This window comes from Scophthalmus maximus, chromosome 12, assembly GCF_022379125.1.
Source record: "Scophthalmus maximus strain ysfricsl-2021 chromosome 12, ASM2237912v1, whole genome shotgun sequence".
NCBI classification, from domain to species: Eukaryota; Metazoa; Chordata; class Actinopteri; order Pleuronectiformes; family Scophthalmidae; genus Scophthalmus; species Scophthalmus maximus.
Window position 1 is genome coordinate 10,374,939 of NC_061526.1, and position 15,630 is coordinate 10,390,568.

A 15,630-nucleotide genomic window follows, 5' to 3' on the forward strand; every position below is an offset into this window, starting at 1 on the left:
GGAGGCGGCGGTGAGGTCGTAATTATAGCGGATTGGTGCGCGCGTGGTCACGGGCGGCGGAGAAAGTGGGAACAATATTCCATTTTATTAATTTTTTGTATTTTAACCGGATGTGTGGTTATTTGAGTTAGTTCCACACGATTCCTCCGTGGTGAAGTCACTCAGTCGCTCCGGCGGCAGCGGTATCATCCCGGTATCAGCCCGGTGCGGAGAGAAAGCTCGGTAGTGGATACGGATCATCGTCATCATCATCACAACCTTCCTCCTGCTCGTCATCCTCCGGCCCGCTGAGCAGCGAAGCCGGGAGCTGGAGTTTGCACCAGAGGACTCACCATGGCGGTAAACCTGGACAAGGACGCGTACTACCGCCGCATCAAGAGATTATACGGCAACTGGAAGGTAAAGGCGGCGGGTGTTTCTGTGGGTTCGATCTGAACGCGGTGGAAGAAGCTTCGTGGGGAAATGCCAACCGCTGATTAGCCGCGTTTTTCATCCGAGCGAGTCGACTGTTGTCGGCGTGAGCGGCGAGCGGCGAGGTCTCCCTCCCGCAGCCAGCGCCGACACCCGGGGGCGACGGACCGCGGTCCGCTTGGGTTCACCACTTGTATCGGCACTGAAAATGATTTCCAACTGGAAAACGTTCCACCGCTGTCTTGTCACAACAACGGGCTCCATGCTAGCTACCTCCATGCTAGCTACCTCCATGCTAGCTCAGCAATCGTCCAAACCACCACGTTAGCTAGCCTTCTAGCTCGCAAGTGTAGCACCAAGCTAACTCACTAGCCCAGCAGCCAAACGTGTAGCAAACCGGCGCTGGTTGGTTTGATAACTAAACCTCGTGAAAGTGGGAACAGAAACACGATTTACTACGTTAATGTTGGACATTCAGCGAACAACCGAGCCGCTTCGTGCTCCTGTCATGTGCACTTGTAACGGTCGCTACATGCTAACGTTAGCTGGCTAATTAGCATCAGAGTACAATTACATGTGCAGGGAGCTGCAGCTTCTGGAAATCACTTTGTTCAATGTAACGTGTAAAATCGTGATGCCCCGTTCCTTATTATTCTATGTAGAAGTTGTAGGATATTAATATTTCATCTGGTAAACTGCTCTTGTGTTCTTGTACACGTTAAGAGGTGAATGTACATTATTACTTTAACGACTCAGCTGTGAGCTGCAGCATCAAGTGATGATTTGGTTTGACACGTTCCCACCTTTAATAATATCACCAGCACTTTATCTTCAGGACCAAACAATGACATGTAATAGAAGCACCTCAGTCTGCTCTTGTGATTTCAGCATTAAGTCTCACGTGTCATCTTTCATGTGATCTTCCAGAAAGGAGAGGATGAGTTCGGCAAAGTCGATGCCATCGTGGTGTCGGTCGGGGTGGATGAGGAGATCGTCTACGCCAAATCCACAGCCATACAGGTGAGGACGCTGAGCAGGGGACCCTCAGGTGCTTCACGATCTGATCACAATCTGCACAACAAAGCTTCTGGAATCATCGTTCAACGAGAGAAAATTATTCTTTATGAAATCTGCACTGTGTTGATTTCTCTTGACAATATGATTCCACCCATGAATGACTCACTGTTCACCCGTCAGCTCTCAGTTCAGTTAATGAATTTTATCCTTTATCGTTTTCCCAGACTTGGTTGTTTGGCTACGAGTTGACGGACACCATCATGGTCTTCTGCGACACCAAAATCATCTTCCTGGCCAGCAAGAAGAAAGTGGATTTCCTCAAACAGGTGGCGGTGACCAAAGGCAATGAGAACGCCAACGGCGTCCCGCCCATCACCCTGCTCACCAGAGAAAAGGTACGAGAGCTGGAAACTTCCTCTTCTTTGGCTTCTTCAGCTTATTGTCCAATGTTTTCTATATTTTCATTATTAATGCTGGATTCAGTCTGACTCCTGCAGACTGAAACTCCTTAAGATAAAAATAATCTGTTATACATATTTCCCATAACTCATAAAAGAAAGTATCTACACATTGAATTCAGTTCCCTCTTTATTAAAGGTATTGAATATTTGTTCCTGTCTGCAATATGAATTCATATTAGTTGTAAAATGTTGATCTGACTGCAGGTTGGTGTGAGACGTTACATGTTCACTTTACTTTACAGTCATGAAGATGAAATTGACTTTAATGAAATAATAATTTTTACTTGATAAAATCCAGCCCTATTCATGTGCAGCTCATCGTGGTCCAGGTTGTGTTCACTAAATTAATTATGTCATTAGGTATTTTTGTGATATGTCCTGTAAAAGACATTTGATCCTGAGCGTGTTTAAAGAATTCATATTTTATCTGTGCAGCCCAACACCTTTAAATATAATTTTAACATTTTAGATCTGCTATAATGATCATTTTCATTTTCAATTAATCAGTTGGTTATTTTCTCAATTATTGATTAGTTGTTTGGTGCTCACGTCACACACACACACACACACACACACACACACACACACACACACACACACACACACACACACCTCCACACGCGTAGTGCGTCTGATGCAGTGAAGGTGGCTGAAGTGCTTTTGATTGGTTGTTGCAGAGAGAGCGACGTACTCGATGATGTCAGCGGACACATCGTAAAACAACAATGAAAATCTTATCGTAGACGATACAAATCGCTACTACAGACTGTAAATCAGTTCCTGTCTTTTGTCATTTTATTCTTTATAAATCAAAACAAACTTTTTAACACAATGGTGCTTTTCAGAATGAAAGCAACAAGGCCAACTTTGACAAGATGATCGAGGCGATCCGAGGCAGCAGAGAAGGAAAGACGGTGGGAATCTTCAGCAAAGACAAGTTCCCCGGAGATTACATGAAGAGCTGGAGCGACACGATCACAGCCGAGGGCCTGGAAAAGGTACGAGCGAATCTGGAATCAAGAGCAGGAGTATTGTGTGTGTGTTTTAGTTATTGTCACGGTGTCCTGTCTGCAGGTGGACATCAGTGCTGTGGTGGCATACACGATGGCAGTGAAGGAGGATGGGGAGCTGGGCTTGATGAAGAAGGCAGCGGCCATCACCAGCGAGGTTTACTCAAAGTTCTTCAAAGAGCGCGTCATGGAGATCGTTGATGCAGATGAGGTGAGGAACAGAAACTGATGATTTACTGGACTAATGCTGCTGTTTGTGACAGAAGAGTGAGTCTGACTGAACCCTCGTCATCTGCTGCTAATGTCTTTAGCAGCAGAGGATTCTTTCGTGAAAGTGTGAAATGCTCCCCGGACCGATGGACCAAAGATGTGGTCCTGATCCAGATCAAACTGAGCCAATCGTTCATCTGGTTCGTCTGTGTGAAAACAAGAAGTTGAACGAACATTAAACAATAGAAGAAGAAATGAGTCGTAATTTTCTCTGGATTGTTTGAAGTTTTCACCTCCAATGAAATGAGGTTCGAATGACGGAGACGTTCATTTGAACTAGTCGAGTTCTGCCCCTGAAGGTATTGAAGTGAAATATAATGAAATTATAGACCACGGCGTGCAACTGTCAGATGCACACTGATCCACAACCAATCACTGTCAAGTACAGTTAGACGCAAGCGATGATGATGTGTCCAACTAATAAATAACAGTGTGAAAAAAAAGACATGAAAACGCTGCCACATTGTAATTCAGTTTGACAACATTGTTCAACTTCCTGTTTGAACAGAAAGTGCGTCACAGTAAACTGGCCGAGTCGGTGGAGAAGGCCATCGAGGAGAAAAAGTATCTGGGAGGAGCTGATCCGTCCACCGTGGAGATGTGTTATCCTCCCATCATCCAGAGCGGAGGAAACTACAGCCTCAAGTTCAGCGTCGTCAGGTAGATAATCAGTGAAAAATGATTTATTTGACCCTTTATGATCGGTTATTGATTCATCTCCTCTGTCAGCTCTTTTAAATGTCAGAAGATAAACTCTTCGCTTATTTATTGTCACAATAGTCATTTTAATTTTCTCAATTTCAAAGCTGGAATTCAAATGTTTTATATTTTAGCTATTTTACCAAAACGCTGAATTTCCTCTTGGTTTTGCAGAACAGATTGATGTCAGGAGGAAACGAGCTCAAATAAAAAACTTTTAATTCTTTTGACTCAAGTATGAAATAAATACGCTCCACACTAACGGGAGCTCTGCAGGTTGTGTTCAGGTGCGAGTGGCAGAAGAAGAAGTTGACGAGAGAGAAGCTCTGATCTGTTCTCTCTCTCTCTCTCCCCAGCGATAAGAACCACATGCACTTCGGCGCCATCACGTGTGCGATGGGCATCCGCTACAAGTCGTACTGCTCCAACCTGGTGCGGACCCTCATGGTGGACCCGCCCCAAGAGATGCAGGACAACTACAACTTCCTGCTGCTGGTGGAGGAGGAGCTGCTCAAAGAGCTCAAACACGGTGGGTTCAGGAGCAGGCGCCCCGTGTGGGAGCTTTGTGAACTGGTTTGAGGTTGGGTGCAATATTGGTAATTTGCAGTTTGTAAGCAAAACAAGAAATGGCAGAGCTTCTACACTGTATTCTGATTCATTAATTATTAATTATTTGTGTTGCAGATTGATTTAATTTAGTAAAATGGTTTCTTCTTGTGTGTAAGACTTCAGATGGAAAAGAACTATGATTACATTTTCCTGAGTTGTAAAGAAAAAGGGAAATAATCGAATCCGATTAAAACGATGAATCAAGTATCAGAATTGTTGCCGATTAATGTTCTGCAACAATAAATGTGCTAATCGGAAGAGATTCAGTGACTCAAGTGACCTCGCCGTAAAACACATCTGGTGCATTTTAATCTGAACTTTCCTTTTACAATCAGCCAGAACTCGTGATAATGTGTGTTTGTTTTCTGTCTCCTCAGGTGTAAAGATCTGCGACGCCTACAGTTCTGTTCTGGACTATGTGAAGAAGGAGAAGTCGGAGCTCGTGTCAAAGTTGACCAAGAATCTGGGGTAAGTTCACACAAACTATTTGTTCCTGTGTCAAGATCGGTCACCTCACACTCACAACGATGTTTTGTTCTTTGAAGCTTCGCGATGGGAATCGAGTTCAGAGAAGGATCGTTGGTGTTGAACACGAAAAACCAGTACAAACTGAAGAAAGGTGAGAAACCAAGTTCCTCCATTACCTGGAGATATTATTCTCTCTGATTCTATAATTATTATTATTGATTATACTGTTAATCCAGACACAGAAGTTTAGAGACGTGTGTGTGTGTGTGTGTGTCAGGCATGGTGTTGAGCATCAGTTTGGGCTTTGCTGACCTTGTAAATAAAGAGGGCAAAAAGGAAGAGCAGAAGAAATATGCCTTATTTATTGGCGACACGATACAAATCAATGAGGTAAGAAACCTTAAATATGTATAATTCAAGCTAAAGGATTTGATATGACATTTTAATGTTTCTCCACTTCATAAAACAAGTGAAATGTTTGTGTAACAGGAAGAAGCTGCCACGATCCTCACACCTGTCAAGAAGAAGATCAAGAATGTGGGAATCTTCCTGAAGGTGGGCGTGGAACCGCAATATTAATATTGCAATCTTATTAGAGAATGAAACGACTGAAACAAATTGAAGCCGAACACGCATCTTGTTTGGTATTTTTAACTATTTGAAATGGCACACGTTGAACCATATTCCATCTTATTCCAACTATATTGATTTTCAAGGTAAATTAGTTTTGATGTATTTAATGTCTCTTACAATGATCTTTACACGAATGCACCAGATATGTATCAATCATTTGATCTCTTGTTTACCAGTATTTAATGTCGACCACATGAAACGTGTTTGTTTGCAGAATGACGACGAGGAGGACGAGGAGGAAGATGGCGACGATGCGGAGGAGCTGCTAGGGAAAGGAGCTCGCAGCGCAGCGCTGCTCGCGGACAGAACCCGGGTGAGTGTGTCGTTCAGCATGTGACTGATCAGTGTTCATGTGTCGTGACCGAAGACTAACTCACAGTGTGAATGTCTTTGGTCTCTACCAGCTACTGGGGAAGGTAAGTATTCATGTTTCTTCTCAAACTCATCAGCTGAGTTGGTTGAGTTGGAAAAAGTTTTTCATTTTCATGTGTGAAATTTTTCATTTAAATTTTTTTGTGTTTTTGAGTTTTCTGACCATCCAAAGCTGAAACACACGTCTGTAATTCTGCATGTGTGTTGTGGTTTTTCATTCTTTTTATTTCTTTATAAAATGTGTGACTTGGTGTTTTTGCGTCGTCACTCAGTCATGTCTGTTTTCGACCTCAGAACGAGATGACGGCGGAGGAGAAGAGGCGGGCCCACCAGAAGGAGTTGGCCAATCATCTGAACGAAGAAGCCAAGCGTCGTCTGACTGAGCAGAAGGGAGAGCAGCAGATTCAGAAGTGAGTGGCTGCGGCCTGAGGGGGGCGCTAGAGGGCGTCCAGATGTCATTCAGTCCTTTCTGACAGATTAAAGCAAACACAAGGGGCCTATTCCAGGAAGCAGGTTTATAAAACTTTGAACTTAAACCTGAACTCTGACTTGATCTACTCTGAGATGGGAAACTAAGAGTATTCGGTTCCAGAAAAGCAGTTCTGAGTTAGTTAGATCAACTCTGACTATTTTCACACAGAGTTACACGTGGGTCTGCAGAATTTAAAGTTGGAGATACAAGTTCATGCTTATGGAGAAATTAAGATCATTCGGAGAACGAGGAGCATCACAGCTGCAGCTGATGAGGAGAGACAGTGATGATGATTTAAAACAATGTGATATTTACTCCACAAAGGTCGTGTCTAAGGTGCTGGTATAATGTTAAGTGTCACTGTTCGCTGCGCAGGAGGCCGGGGTTTGATTCTTTTGCACACGTCTGAAAACGTGCAGTGTTATTTAATTTTTTTAATTTAGTTGCAATCCCACGGGCACAAAAATAATGTGGCTACAGCTGAAAATGAATTATAAGAACATGGTGCAGATAGGTAAGGGATATGGTTTTAATAAGATTCCACATGTTAAAGGGCCCATATTATGCCCTCTTTTACACAAGTTACATTGGTTTTCAGGTGTGTGAACTACATGTCTTTGCCATTCCATGTCAAAACACCTCAAGGATCAAGCCACACAGCACCCTCCTCTTTCTGTATAAACAGCCCTGTGAGACTATGGTCGATTCCAGCGCTTTCCTGCTCACTCCTCGCCCCCCTCCCTTCGTGTACCGCAAAGCTCCGCCTCGCTCCTCCCCGCATCTGCTGCCATGACAACAGTCGCACGTAACAAGGCACATACACGACGTAGAGACCCGGGAGGCACAGCGAACATGTTCTCCATAATTACACACAGAGCACGAGGGGCTGGGCGATAGAACGTTAACGACATCCCAGCCGGCCTGCGTAGCTCGCGGCCGGCCGGTAGCCGCGAGTCTAGCTACGCCGGCCGGCCGCGAGTCTAGCTTGGCCATGCCCGCGGTCGTCGTTCGCTTGCGGGGAGAAAATTATGGCGTAGACGCGATCTGTTTTTCCACACTTCAAGGGGGGAGGTGCTGCTCAGGTTGGGGGCGTGGTCGCCCCAGTAGCAGAGTCAACTTACATCACTCGACGCCCGGGCTGTGAACGGCTCGTTTACAGACCGTCTGCACGATCAACCCAAACCACGAATCAACGACTCATTGTTTTCTTTTAATTCTCCGTGGGCTGGCAGACACCCCAGATAACAAAATATACGTAGAGGCAGGCTGAAGAGGTGCCTGGAGCATAATATAGGCCCTTTAAACAAAGAAAAAATCTGTGGCTATTTCAACTTGTCGTACAGAAAAGTCCCGTCCGAAAAAAAGGGCAATGCAAATACTATGATCTGGTCGGAGCATGTCCGCGATATTATAATGCTGAAATCAGGTCGGAGAATATTGTACAGATATGTGATAGATTGTGAGAGAAACGGTAAAGTTCTACTAAGTAGTCATCAGGGAATGAAAGCATCGGCTCTGAACATCCTCTCTGACGAGGCGCTGAATTAATTCTGCTTCCATATCGATATCGATATCGATCGGGTTGACGAGGAAAGGACACGTAATTTTTTGACAGCTAGGTCAGGTTCAGTAAAATGGAGGAGTTACGTAGAAGCTGCATTTTTTTTCACAGCGTCAGTTACCATGGTAACTGACCTACAGTTTAAGTTCACTCGCTTTTCTGGAGCAGAAGTCCCAGAGTTTCCCTCTTTTCAGGGTTCAAATACTCAAGAGTTTTAACAAAACCTGCTTCCTGGAACAGGCCCCAGGAACAGATGTTAATCTAAACTTTATCAATATTTTTGTAGCTCTAATGTTATTAAATCAGTCTCTCTGATAATATTACTTTATTCTTTCTCACTGTGGATCTCATGGCGAGATTCTTCTTCAATGTAACATGCAGTTTAATCTGAACACAATAATATAAATTAATATTCATACCTTTGATTACATTGATCTAAACGTGTGCTTTGTTTTAACATTGTCCACGTACACGTCATATTTCTGTCATAATTATTCATCATATTTGTGATCACATCCACCTGCAGCTGCTTGTGGATAAATCTGCAGCTTTCTGCAACAAAACAAAAGTTTTTAGTTGATGTAATATCAGATTTTTTTTTTTTACCCCACTCATATTTTGTAATAAAGGCCCATGTTAATATTTCTTACTGTCCCTCTGATGTGACTGTGGCAGTCACCACAATTACTTTTGTTCTGCTACAGTTTCATTATAACACATTCCATCTCTAACGTTGCTTCATTATAGAGCTGCATGCGATGCTCTGTGACTCGGTCGTCCACTAACGCAAAGGTCGGCGGTTGGATCCCAGCTTTGAGTGGCCCCTGATATAAATATATAACATAAGTGTATATATATATATATATACACACTACTGTTCAAAAGTTTGGGGTCACCCAGACAATTTTATATTTTCCATGAAATCTCAGTTTTATTCATCAAATGAGTTGCAAAATGAATAGAAAATATAGTCAAGACATTTATGAGGTTAGAAATAATGATATCTATTTGAAATAATAATCTTGTCCTTCAAACTTTGCTATCGTCATAGTATCCTCCTTTTGCAGCAATTACAGCATTGCAGACCTTTGGCATTCTAGCTGTCAATTTGTTGAGATAATCTGAAGAAATTTCACCCCACACTTCCTGAAGCACCTCCCACAAGTTTGATTGGCTTGATGGGCACTTCTTACGTACCATACGGTCACACAACAGCTCAATGAGATCTCAGTTGAGATCTGGTGACTGCGCTGGCGCTTTTTCCAATCTTCCTCTGTCCAATATCTGTGTTCTTTTGCCCATCTTAATCTTTTCCTTTTATTGGCCAGTCTCAGATATGGGTTTTTCTTTGCCACTCTGCCTAGAAGGCTAGTTTCCCGGAGTCGCCTCTTCACTGTGGACGATGAGACTGGCGTTGGGTACCATTTAATGAAGCTGCCAGTTGAGGACCTGTGAGGCGTCTATTTCTCAAACTAGAGACATTAGAGTCTCTAGTTTGTACTTGTTTGTACATATGTACTTGTCCTCTTGCTCAGTTGTGCACCGGGGCCTCCCGCTTCTCTTTCTATTCTGGTTAGAGCCCGTTTGTGCTGTTCTCTGAAGGGAGTAGTACACACCGTTGTAGGAAATCTTCAGTTTCTTCGCAATTTCTCTTATGGAATAGCCTTCACTTCTCAGAACAAGAATAGACTGTCGAGTTTCAGAAGAGAAATACTGATGCTCCAGATACTCAGCTAGCTCAAAGGAAGGCCAGTTTTATAGCTTCTCTAATCTAACATAATTGCACAAGGGTTTTCTAATCATCAATTAGCCTTTTAACACAATTAGCTAACATAATGTACCATTAGAACACCGGAGTGATGGTTGCTGGAAATGCGCCTCTGTACACCTATGTAGGTATTCCATTAAAAATCAGCAGGTTTCCAGCTAGAATAGTCATTTACCACATTAACAATGTCTAGACTGTATTTCTGATTAATTTAATGTTATCCTCATTGAAAAAAACTGTGCTTTTCTTTCTAAAATAAGGACATTTCTGTGACCCCAAACTTTCGAACGGTAGTGTGTGTATGTGTATGTGTGTGTGTGTGTGTGTGTGTGTGTGTGTGTGTGTATATATATATATGTATATATATATATACACATATATATATATATATATGTGTATATATATGTGTGTGTATATATATATATATATATATATGTGTGTGTGTGTGTGTGTGTGTGTGTGTGTGTGTGTATATATATATGTATGTGTATATATATATACACACACATAAGATATTCACCATCATCAACGCTATAGAACAGCTGTGAGTTCAGAGCTGTGATTTAGTTTCTGCTCATTAATTGAATCCGTTCTTCTTTTCTTTTCCTCGTCAGGGCCAGAAAATCGAACGTGTCGTATAAGAACGTGTCTCAGATGCCTAGAGAAAAAGACATCAGAGACATGAAGATCTTCATCGACAAGAAGTACGAGACGGTCGTCATGCCTGTGTTCGGTATTGCCACGCCGTTCCACATCGCCACCATCAAGGTACATTAAGCCTTTTCTCTGTCTACTTGTCATCGTTTATATCAGCAAGTTTCAGATCTATTTCATATGGACTGATCTTTGTTTTCAATCTTCTCTTTTCAGAACATCAGTATGTCTGTAGAAGGAGACTACACCTATCTGAGGATCAACTTCTACGTCCCCGGTAGCTCGCTGGGACGTCAGGAGGGAAACATCTTCCCCAACCCCGACGCCACATTCGTCAAAGAAATGTGAGTCCGGACAATTCGCTGAATTATCAGTGAAAAGTTCTGGAAAGCAGACTGATTATTAATTAAACACTTATGTCTTACATTTAATGTCTTTATTTTGGTGTTAGGTATAAACACCTGGTGATTCTTATGATTGAGGTGCAAAGTATTCATTTTACCGACTGCAAACTTAAATCCTCTGTTCCACCAGATTAAAAAAGTCTTTTAATAATCCTCTGTCATTCCCTCAGCACGTACCGAGCGTCCAACCTGAAGGCTCCAGGCGACCCGTCGGTGCCATCCACCAACCTGCAGAACGCCTTCCGCATCATCAAGGAGGTGCAGAAACGCTACAAGACGCGAGAGGCCGAGGAGAAGGAGAAGGAAGGCATCGTGAAACAAGACTCGCTTGTGATCAACCTCAACCGCAGCAACCCCAAACTCAAAGACCTGTACATCAGACCCAACATCGCACAGAAGAGGATGCAGGGTTCGCTGGAGGCGCACACCAATGGTGAGGAGACGATGGATACGACTGTGGTACGTCTGAGAACCGGCTGTGTGAAGGTTAAAGTTCAACTCTCTGGTCTCAGGTTTCCGTTTCACATCAGTCCGCGGTGACAAAGTGGACATCCTCTACAACAACATCAAACACGCCATCTTCCAGCCGTGTGACGGGGAGATGATCATCGTGCTGCACTTCCATCTCAAGGTGATTATTGGAAACTTGTCTGTACGTTAAATCTGAATAAACCGCAGGCAATGACAATAATAACGTAGTGAGCTTTAGATTTACTGGCAGGTGGATTTTTCTCTTTTAATGGAAACAATCTGCATTTTCAGTTTTATAGTTTTGTTGTGAATGTAAAAGTTCTGCAAAGTTAAAAAGGTAACGGGTGAAAACCCTGACGCTGCTGAACGCTTCATCGGTCGCAGTTGACCAATCTCAACAAAGTGGAGCCATCTGGCCAATCAGAACAGACTGGGCTTCATTAGGGGGGCGGGGCCTGAAGGAGGAGCTGCAGGAAACATTAACAGCATGAATCCCAATATGAACATTTCTCCTCTAACTTCTAACAGTGTAACTGTTTTCAGTCTTTATTTTCATCTGAGCAAATATTATAGTTAAAAAAACAAACGATGTTAAAACATGAAATATTTTCTCTTGCCAGCTGTGATGTCAGATAATATTTTCTGTTGGTAAATCTATTTACGTTGTCAGAGCTGAGTGAATGAGAACATATTGTCATCACTGCTTCCATTTCATACCTTGGGCAGGATGATATTCATATTATGTTCATATATATTCATATTTGTTCTGAAGTATGACTCTGGGGTTGTTAATATTTCATGTTGTCCACCAGAACGCCATCATGTTTGGGAAGAGACGCCACACGGACGTCCAGTTCTACACGGAGGTCGGCGAGATCACCACCGACTTGGGGAAACACCAACACATGCACGACCGTGACGACCTGTATGCCGAGCAGATGGAGCGCGAGATGAGACACAAGCTGAAGTCGGCGTTCAAGAACTTCATCGAGAAGGTGGAGACGCTGACAAAGGAGCAGCTGGAGTTCGAGGTTCCCTTCCGAGACCTGGGGTGAGTGAAACCCTCCGACACAAACTGAGCTCAATGTTCATAAAGAGAGAAACACGAGTCCATAACAAAGACACATATTAATAATTAAATAGACCATGTGTAACTATTGATATACAAGTATGTTATGCTTGTTTTTCTGTTTTAACCAGCAAAATCATTTGAGCCCGATAAGGAGGCTAATATTCCGAGAAAAAAATTAAACTCGTAAATTTGTGAGAAAAACACACTAAACACGGAATGAAAGTTGAAGTCTTGTGAGTTTTAAAACGTCCATCTGGGAAAAGCTGAGCAGCAACAAGACGACGATGATTCTCTTCACATTAAAGTCCGACATCTTGTTGTGCACTTTGTTTCCAGGTTCCAGGGCGCCCCCTACAGGAGCACCTGCCTGCTGCAGCCCACGTCCGGTTCACTTGTCAATACCACTGAATGGGTGAGTGGAGAGCAACATAGCAAGCAACATACCGAGCAACACACCGATGTAGAGAATGTTTCAGATTCTTCAGCTGTAGAAAATGTTCAGATTCTAAGGCTGCAGCTTCTGATTTGTCACGAACGTTTTGTGAAGAATGTGATGTTTCTTTTGTCGTCTGTATTAAAACTCTTTTCTGTCCAGCCGCCCTTCGTCGTGACTCTGGACGAGGTGGAGCTTGTCCACTTTGAGCGTGTGCAGTTCCACCTGAAGAACTTTGACGTGGTCATCGTCTACAAGGATTACAACAAGAAGGTCACCATGATCAACGCTGTGCCAGTCAACTCCCTGGACCCTATCAAGGAGTGGCTCAAGTGAGGCCCAGTCTATCTGTCATCGTCTGCTCTGGTCTGTTTGTGTACTAACGTGATTCTGTCCTTTGCTCAGCTCGTGTGACATCAAGTACACAGAGGGGGTCCAGTCTTTGAACTGGACCAAGATCATGAAGACCATCGTGGATGATCCCGAGGGATTCTTCGAGCAGGGAGGCTGGTCCTTCTTAGACCCAGAGAGCGAGGTCGGTGGAAACTGTGCTGCTTCTCAGCGCCGTTGCTTCTCTTATCTAACGTTGACAACGTGTGTGTGTGTGTGTGTGTGTGTGTGTGTGTGTGTGTGTGTGTGTGTGTGTGTGTGTGTGTGTGTGTGTGTGTGTGTGTGTGTGTGTGTGTGTGTGTGTGTGTGTGTGTGTGTGTGTGTGTGTGTGTGTGTGTGTGTGTGTGTGTGTGTGTGTGTGTGTGTGTGTGTGTGTTCTCAGGGAAGTGGTGCAGAGGAAGATTCAGAGTCTGAGATGGAAGATGAGACGTTCAACCCGTCTGCAGATGAAGAGGAGGAAGAGGAGGAGGACAGTGATGAAGATTACAGCTCGGAGACCGAGGACTCTGGTGGTGCGTCTAGTCAAAGTTTTTTTATTTATTTATGCCGACAACAAATGTGACTTGAGATTGAATAAAATTCTTTGTTCTTCCTGACGTGACTGAATGCCTTCGGTCTTTGATCTGTGGAAACTGAATGAATGCTCTTAGATGAATATTAATATAATAGATTCATAATCTAATAAAAACATGCAGTTGTTTCATAACTTTTCTAATTTCTTTAACAACATTGATCTAAAGTTGTCGGTTGTTTTTCAGATTTCAGTGAGTCGCTGGGCAGCGAGGAGGAAAGTGGGAAGGACTGGGACGAGCTGGAGGAGGAAGCCAGGAAAGGTTTGTCTCATCATCTGGAAACAAACATGTTGTCATGGAAACACCTTTTCATATGAAGTCTTGTCTGAGAGAGTTCAGTTTCCCCACTGACAGATGGAGAACTTCTCCAAGTTCTGCTGATTAAAACTATATTAACTTCACACCCAAATAAAAATAAAGAAAAAACTCCTCCACTTTCGGTCAGTCAAACGTCTGTAGTTTATCTGGAGTCTTTTTTGTCTTCATCCAAACACATCACTGTTGCTATGGTTACGCTTGCCGTCCACCTGACTCCCGAGTTACGCTGCTGGGCTGTGTGCCAGATGCCCACGGCCTCTTCTGATTGGTTCTTATCAGTCACGACTCATAACGTCGCCAACAGTTCTGACTTTTCACCATCGCTGTTCCTCCTTCAGAGGAGTTTCTGTTACTAAGCAACAAGCTGCAGAGGAGTCAATCTACTTCCTGTTTACACTGGTACGCACATGCTCAGTCTACATGAATGTTCATGTGATGTACGTGTTCAGAGATTATTACCGATACTGAGATTCTTTGAATTTTAAAAGACATTATGTTCTCATGTATTTTTCTTACCAATAAAAATATTCCTTTCTGCTCCAGCTGACAAAGAGAGCACCTACGAGGACGAGGACACGTCCAACAGGAAGAGAAAGGTCCGTCCCCCGCCAGCCCCTCCCAGCAAGAAGAAGAGACGGACCTAAGTGTCACACACACACACACACACACACACACACACACACACACACACACACACACACACACACACACACACACACACACACACACACACACACACACACACACACTGCCAAAACCTAGCTGACCCTGACCCTCCCTTCTACCCCAACCGGCTCTTTTCACACAAACACTCTGACACACGACGTGTAAATAGACGTAGAAGCTCCTTATTTTTGTGTTGGTCCGTGAAGTGTCACGTTGAATTGATGAGAAAGAACCAGCGGAACACACTTACACGCACACACACACACACACACACACACACACTTAATTAGCTCCTTTCCCTCTTCTTTCCTTCCTCATTCTCCTTAATTCCACTTCCTCTCTCCATCCATTCATCAGGGTTTCGTGCGTGTGTGTGTGTGTGTGTATGCGCGTGCGTGTGTGTGTGTAAATGGGTTTTTATTGCAAGCATTGTTAATTTTTTTGTTAAAAAAAGATACGTTTCTTAACTAATGAATAATAAAAGACGAGACCTGACATTTCCTCTGCCAAGTGTTTTATATAAACTCTCTCTCCACCTCCTCGTCTACATTTCCCTTTGTGTTTGTCACTTGTGGTAATAAAATGGAATGTTTGTCTTTTGAAGGGGCAGATACACATTTTCTGATTGTTATTTTTTAATGGGTTTGTAAGAGTTTGCAGACAGACACACACACTCTCTACTTTGTCCTTCGTCGTCCTCCCTTCTTTGTTCTTTCTGAGTAGATATGTTGTATTGTTTATTCAGAAAATCCTGTTTTTGTAATAAAATTAAAAGGAACTAGTTTTCAGTGGTGTTTCTGTCTGCTGTTCTGAAACTGACATGTTTTTTTCAGGGGGTAAAATGTTCTAGTGTTAATTTTTCCAAACTTCCTCATGGCAGGAAGTTGGATTTGCTTTTT

The 15,630-nt window shown here is 43.2% G+C and overlaps 1 protein-coding gene across 1 annotated transcript; it reads left to right on the top strand.

Moving 5' to 3' along the window:
* Nucleotides 1–35: 35 nt before the first annotated feature.
* On the top strand, nt 36–15,519 carry supt16h (SPT16 homolog, facilitates chromatin remodeling subunit). The gene is made up of 24 exons (XM_035618286.2): nt 36–399; nt 1,339–1,431; nt 1,653–1,823; nt 2,735–2,887; nt 2,964–3,110; nt 3,678–3,829; nt 4,225–4,397; nt 4,855–4,945; nt 5,023–5,096; nt 5,223–5,335; nt 5,435–5,500; nt 5,793–5,891; nt 6,245–6,360; nt 10,366–10,519; nt 10,622–10,749; nt 10,980–11,242; nt 11,322–11,440; nt 12,093–12,331; nt 12,689–12,764; nt 12,948–13,117; nt 13,191–13,320; nt 13,558–13,687; nt 13,934–14,008; nt 14,609–15,519. Exons 1-24 carry the CDS (start codon nt 334–336, stop codon nt 14,707–14,709), a joined length of 3,099 nt encoding a protein of 1,032 aa, XP_035474179.2. The 5' UTR covers nt 36–333; the 3' UTR covers nt 14,710–15,519.
* The last annotated feature ends 111 nt before the right edge of the window (nt 15,520–15,630 follow it).

What these genes read in the sequence shown, in the direction of transcription:
- supt16h (XM_035618286.2), top strand. Translation starts at nt 334, where the DNA reads ATGGCGGTAAACCTGGACAAGGACGCGTACTACCGCCGCATCAAGAGA. An exon ending in AGATCGTTGATGCAGATGAG is followed by an intron (nt 3,111 to 3,677) that starts GTGAGGAACAGA and finishes CTGTTTGAACAG; the next exon opens with AAAGTGCGTCACAGTAAACT. An exon ending in TCTTAGACCCAGAGAGCGAG is followed by an intron (nt 13,321 to 13,557) that starts GTCGGTGGAAAC and finishes GTGTGTTCTCAG; the next exon opens with GGAAGTGGTGCAGAGGAAGA.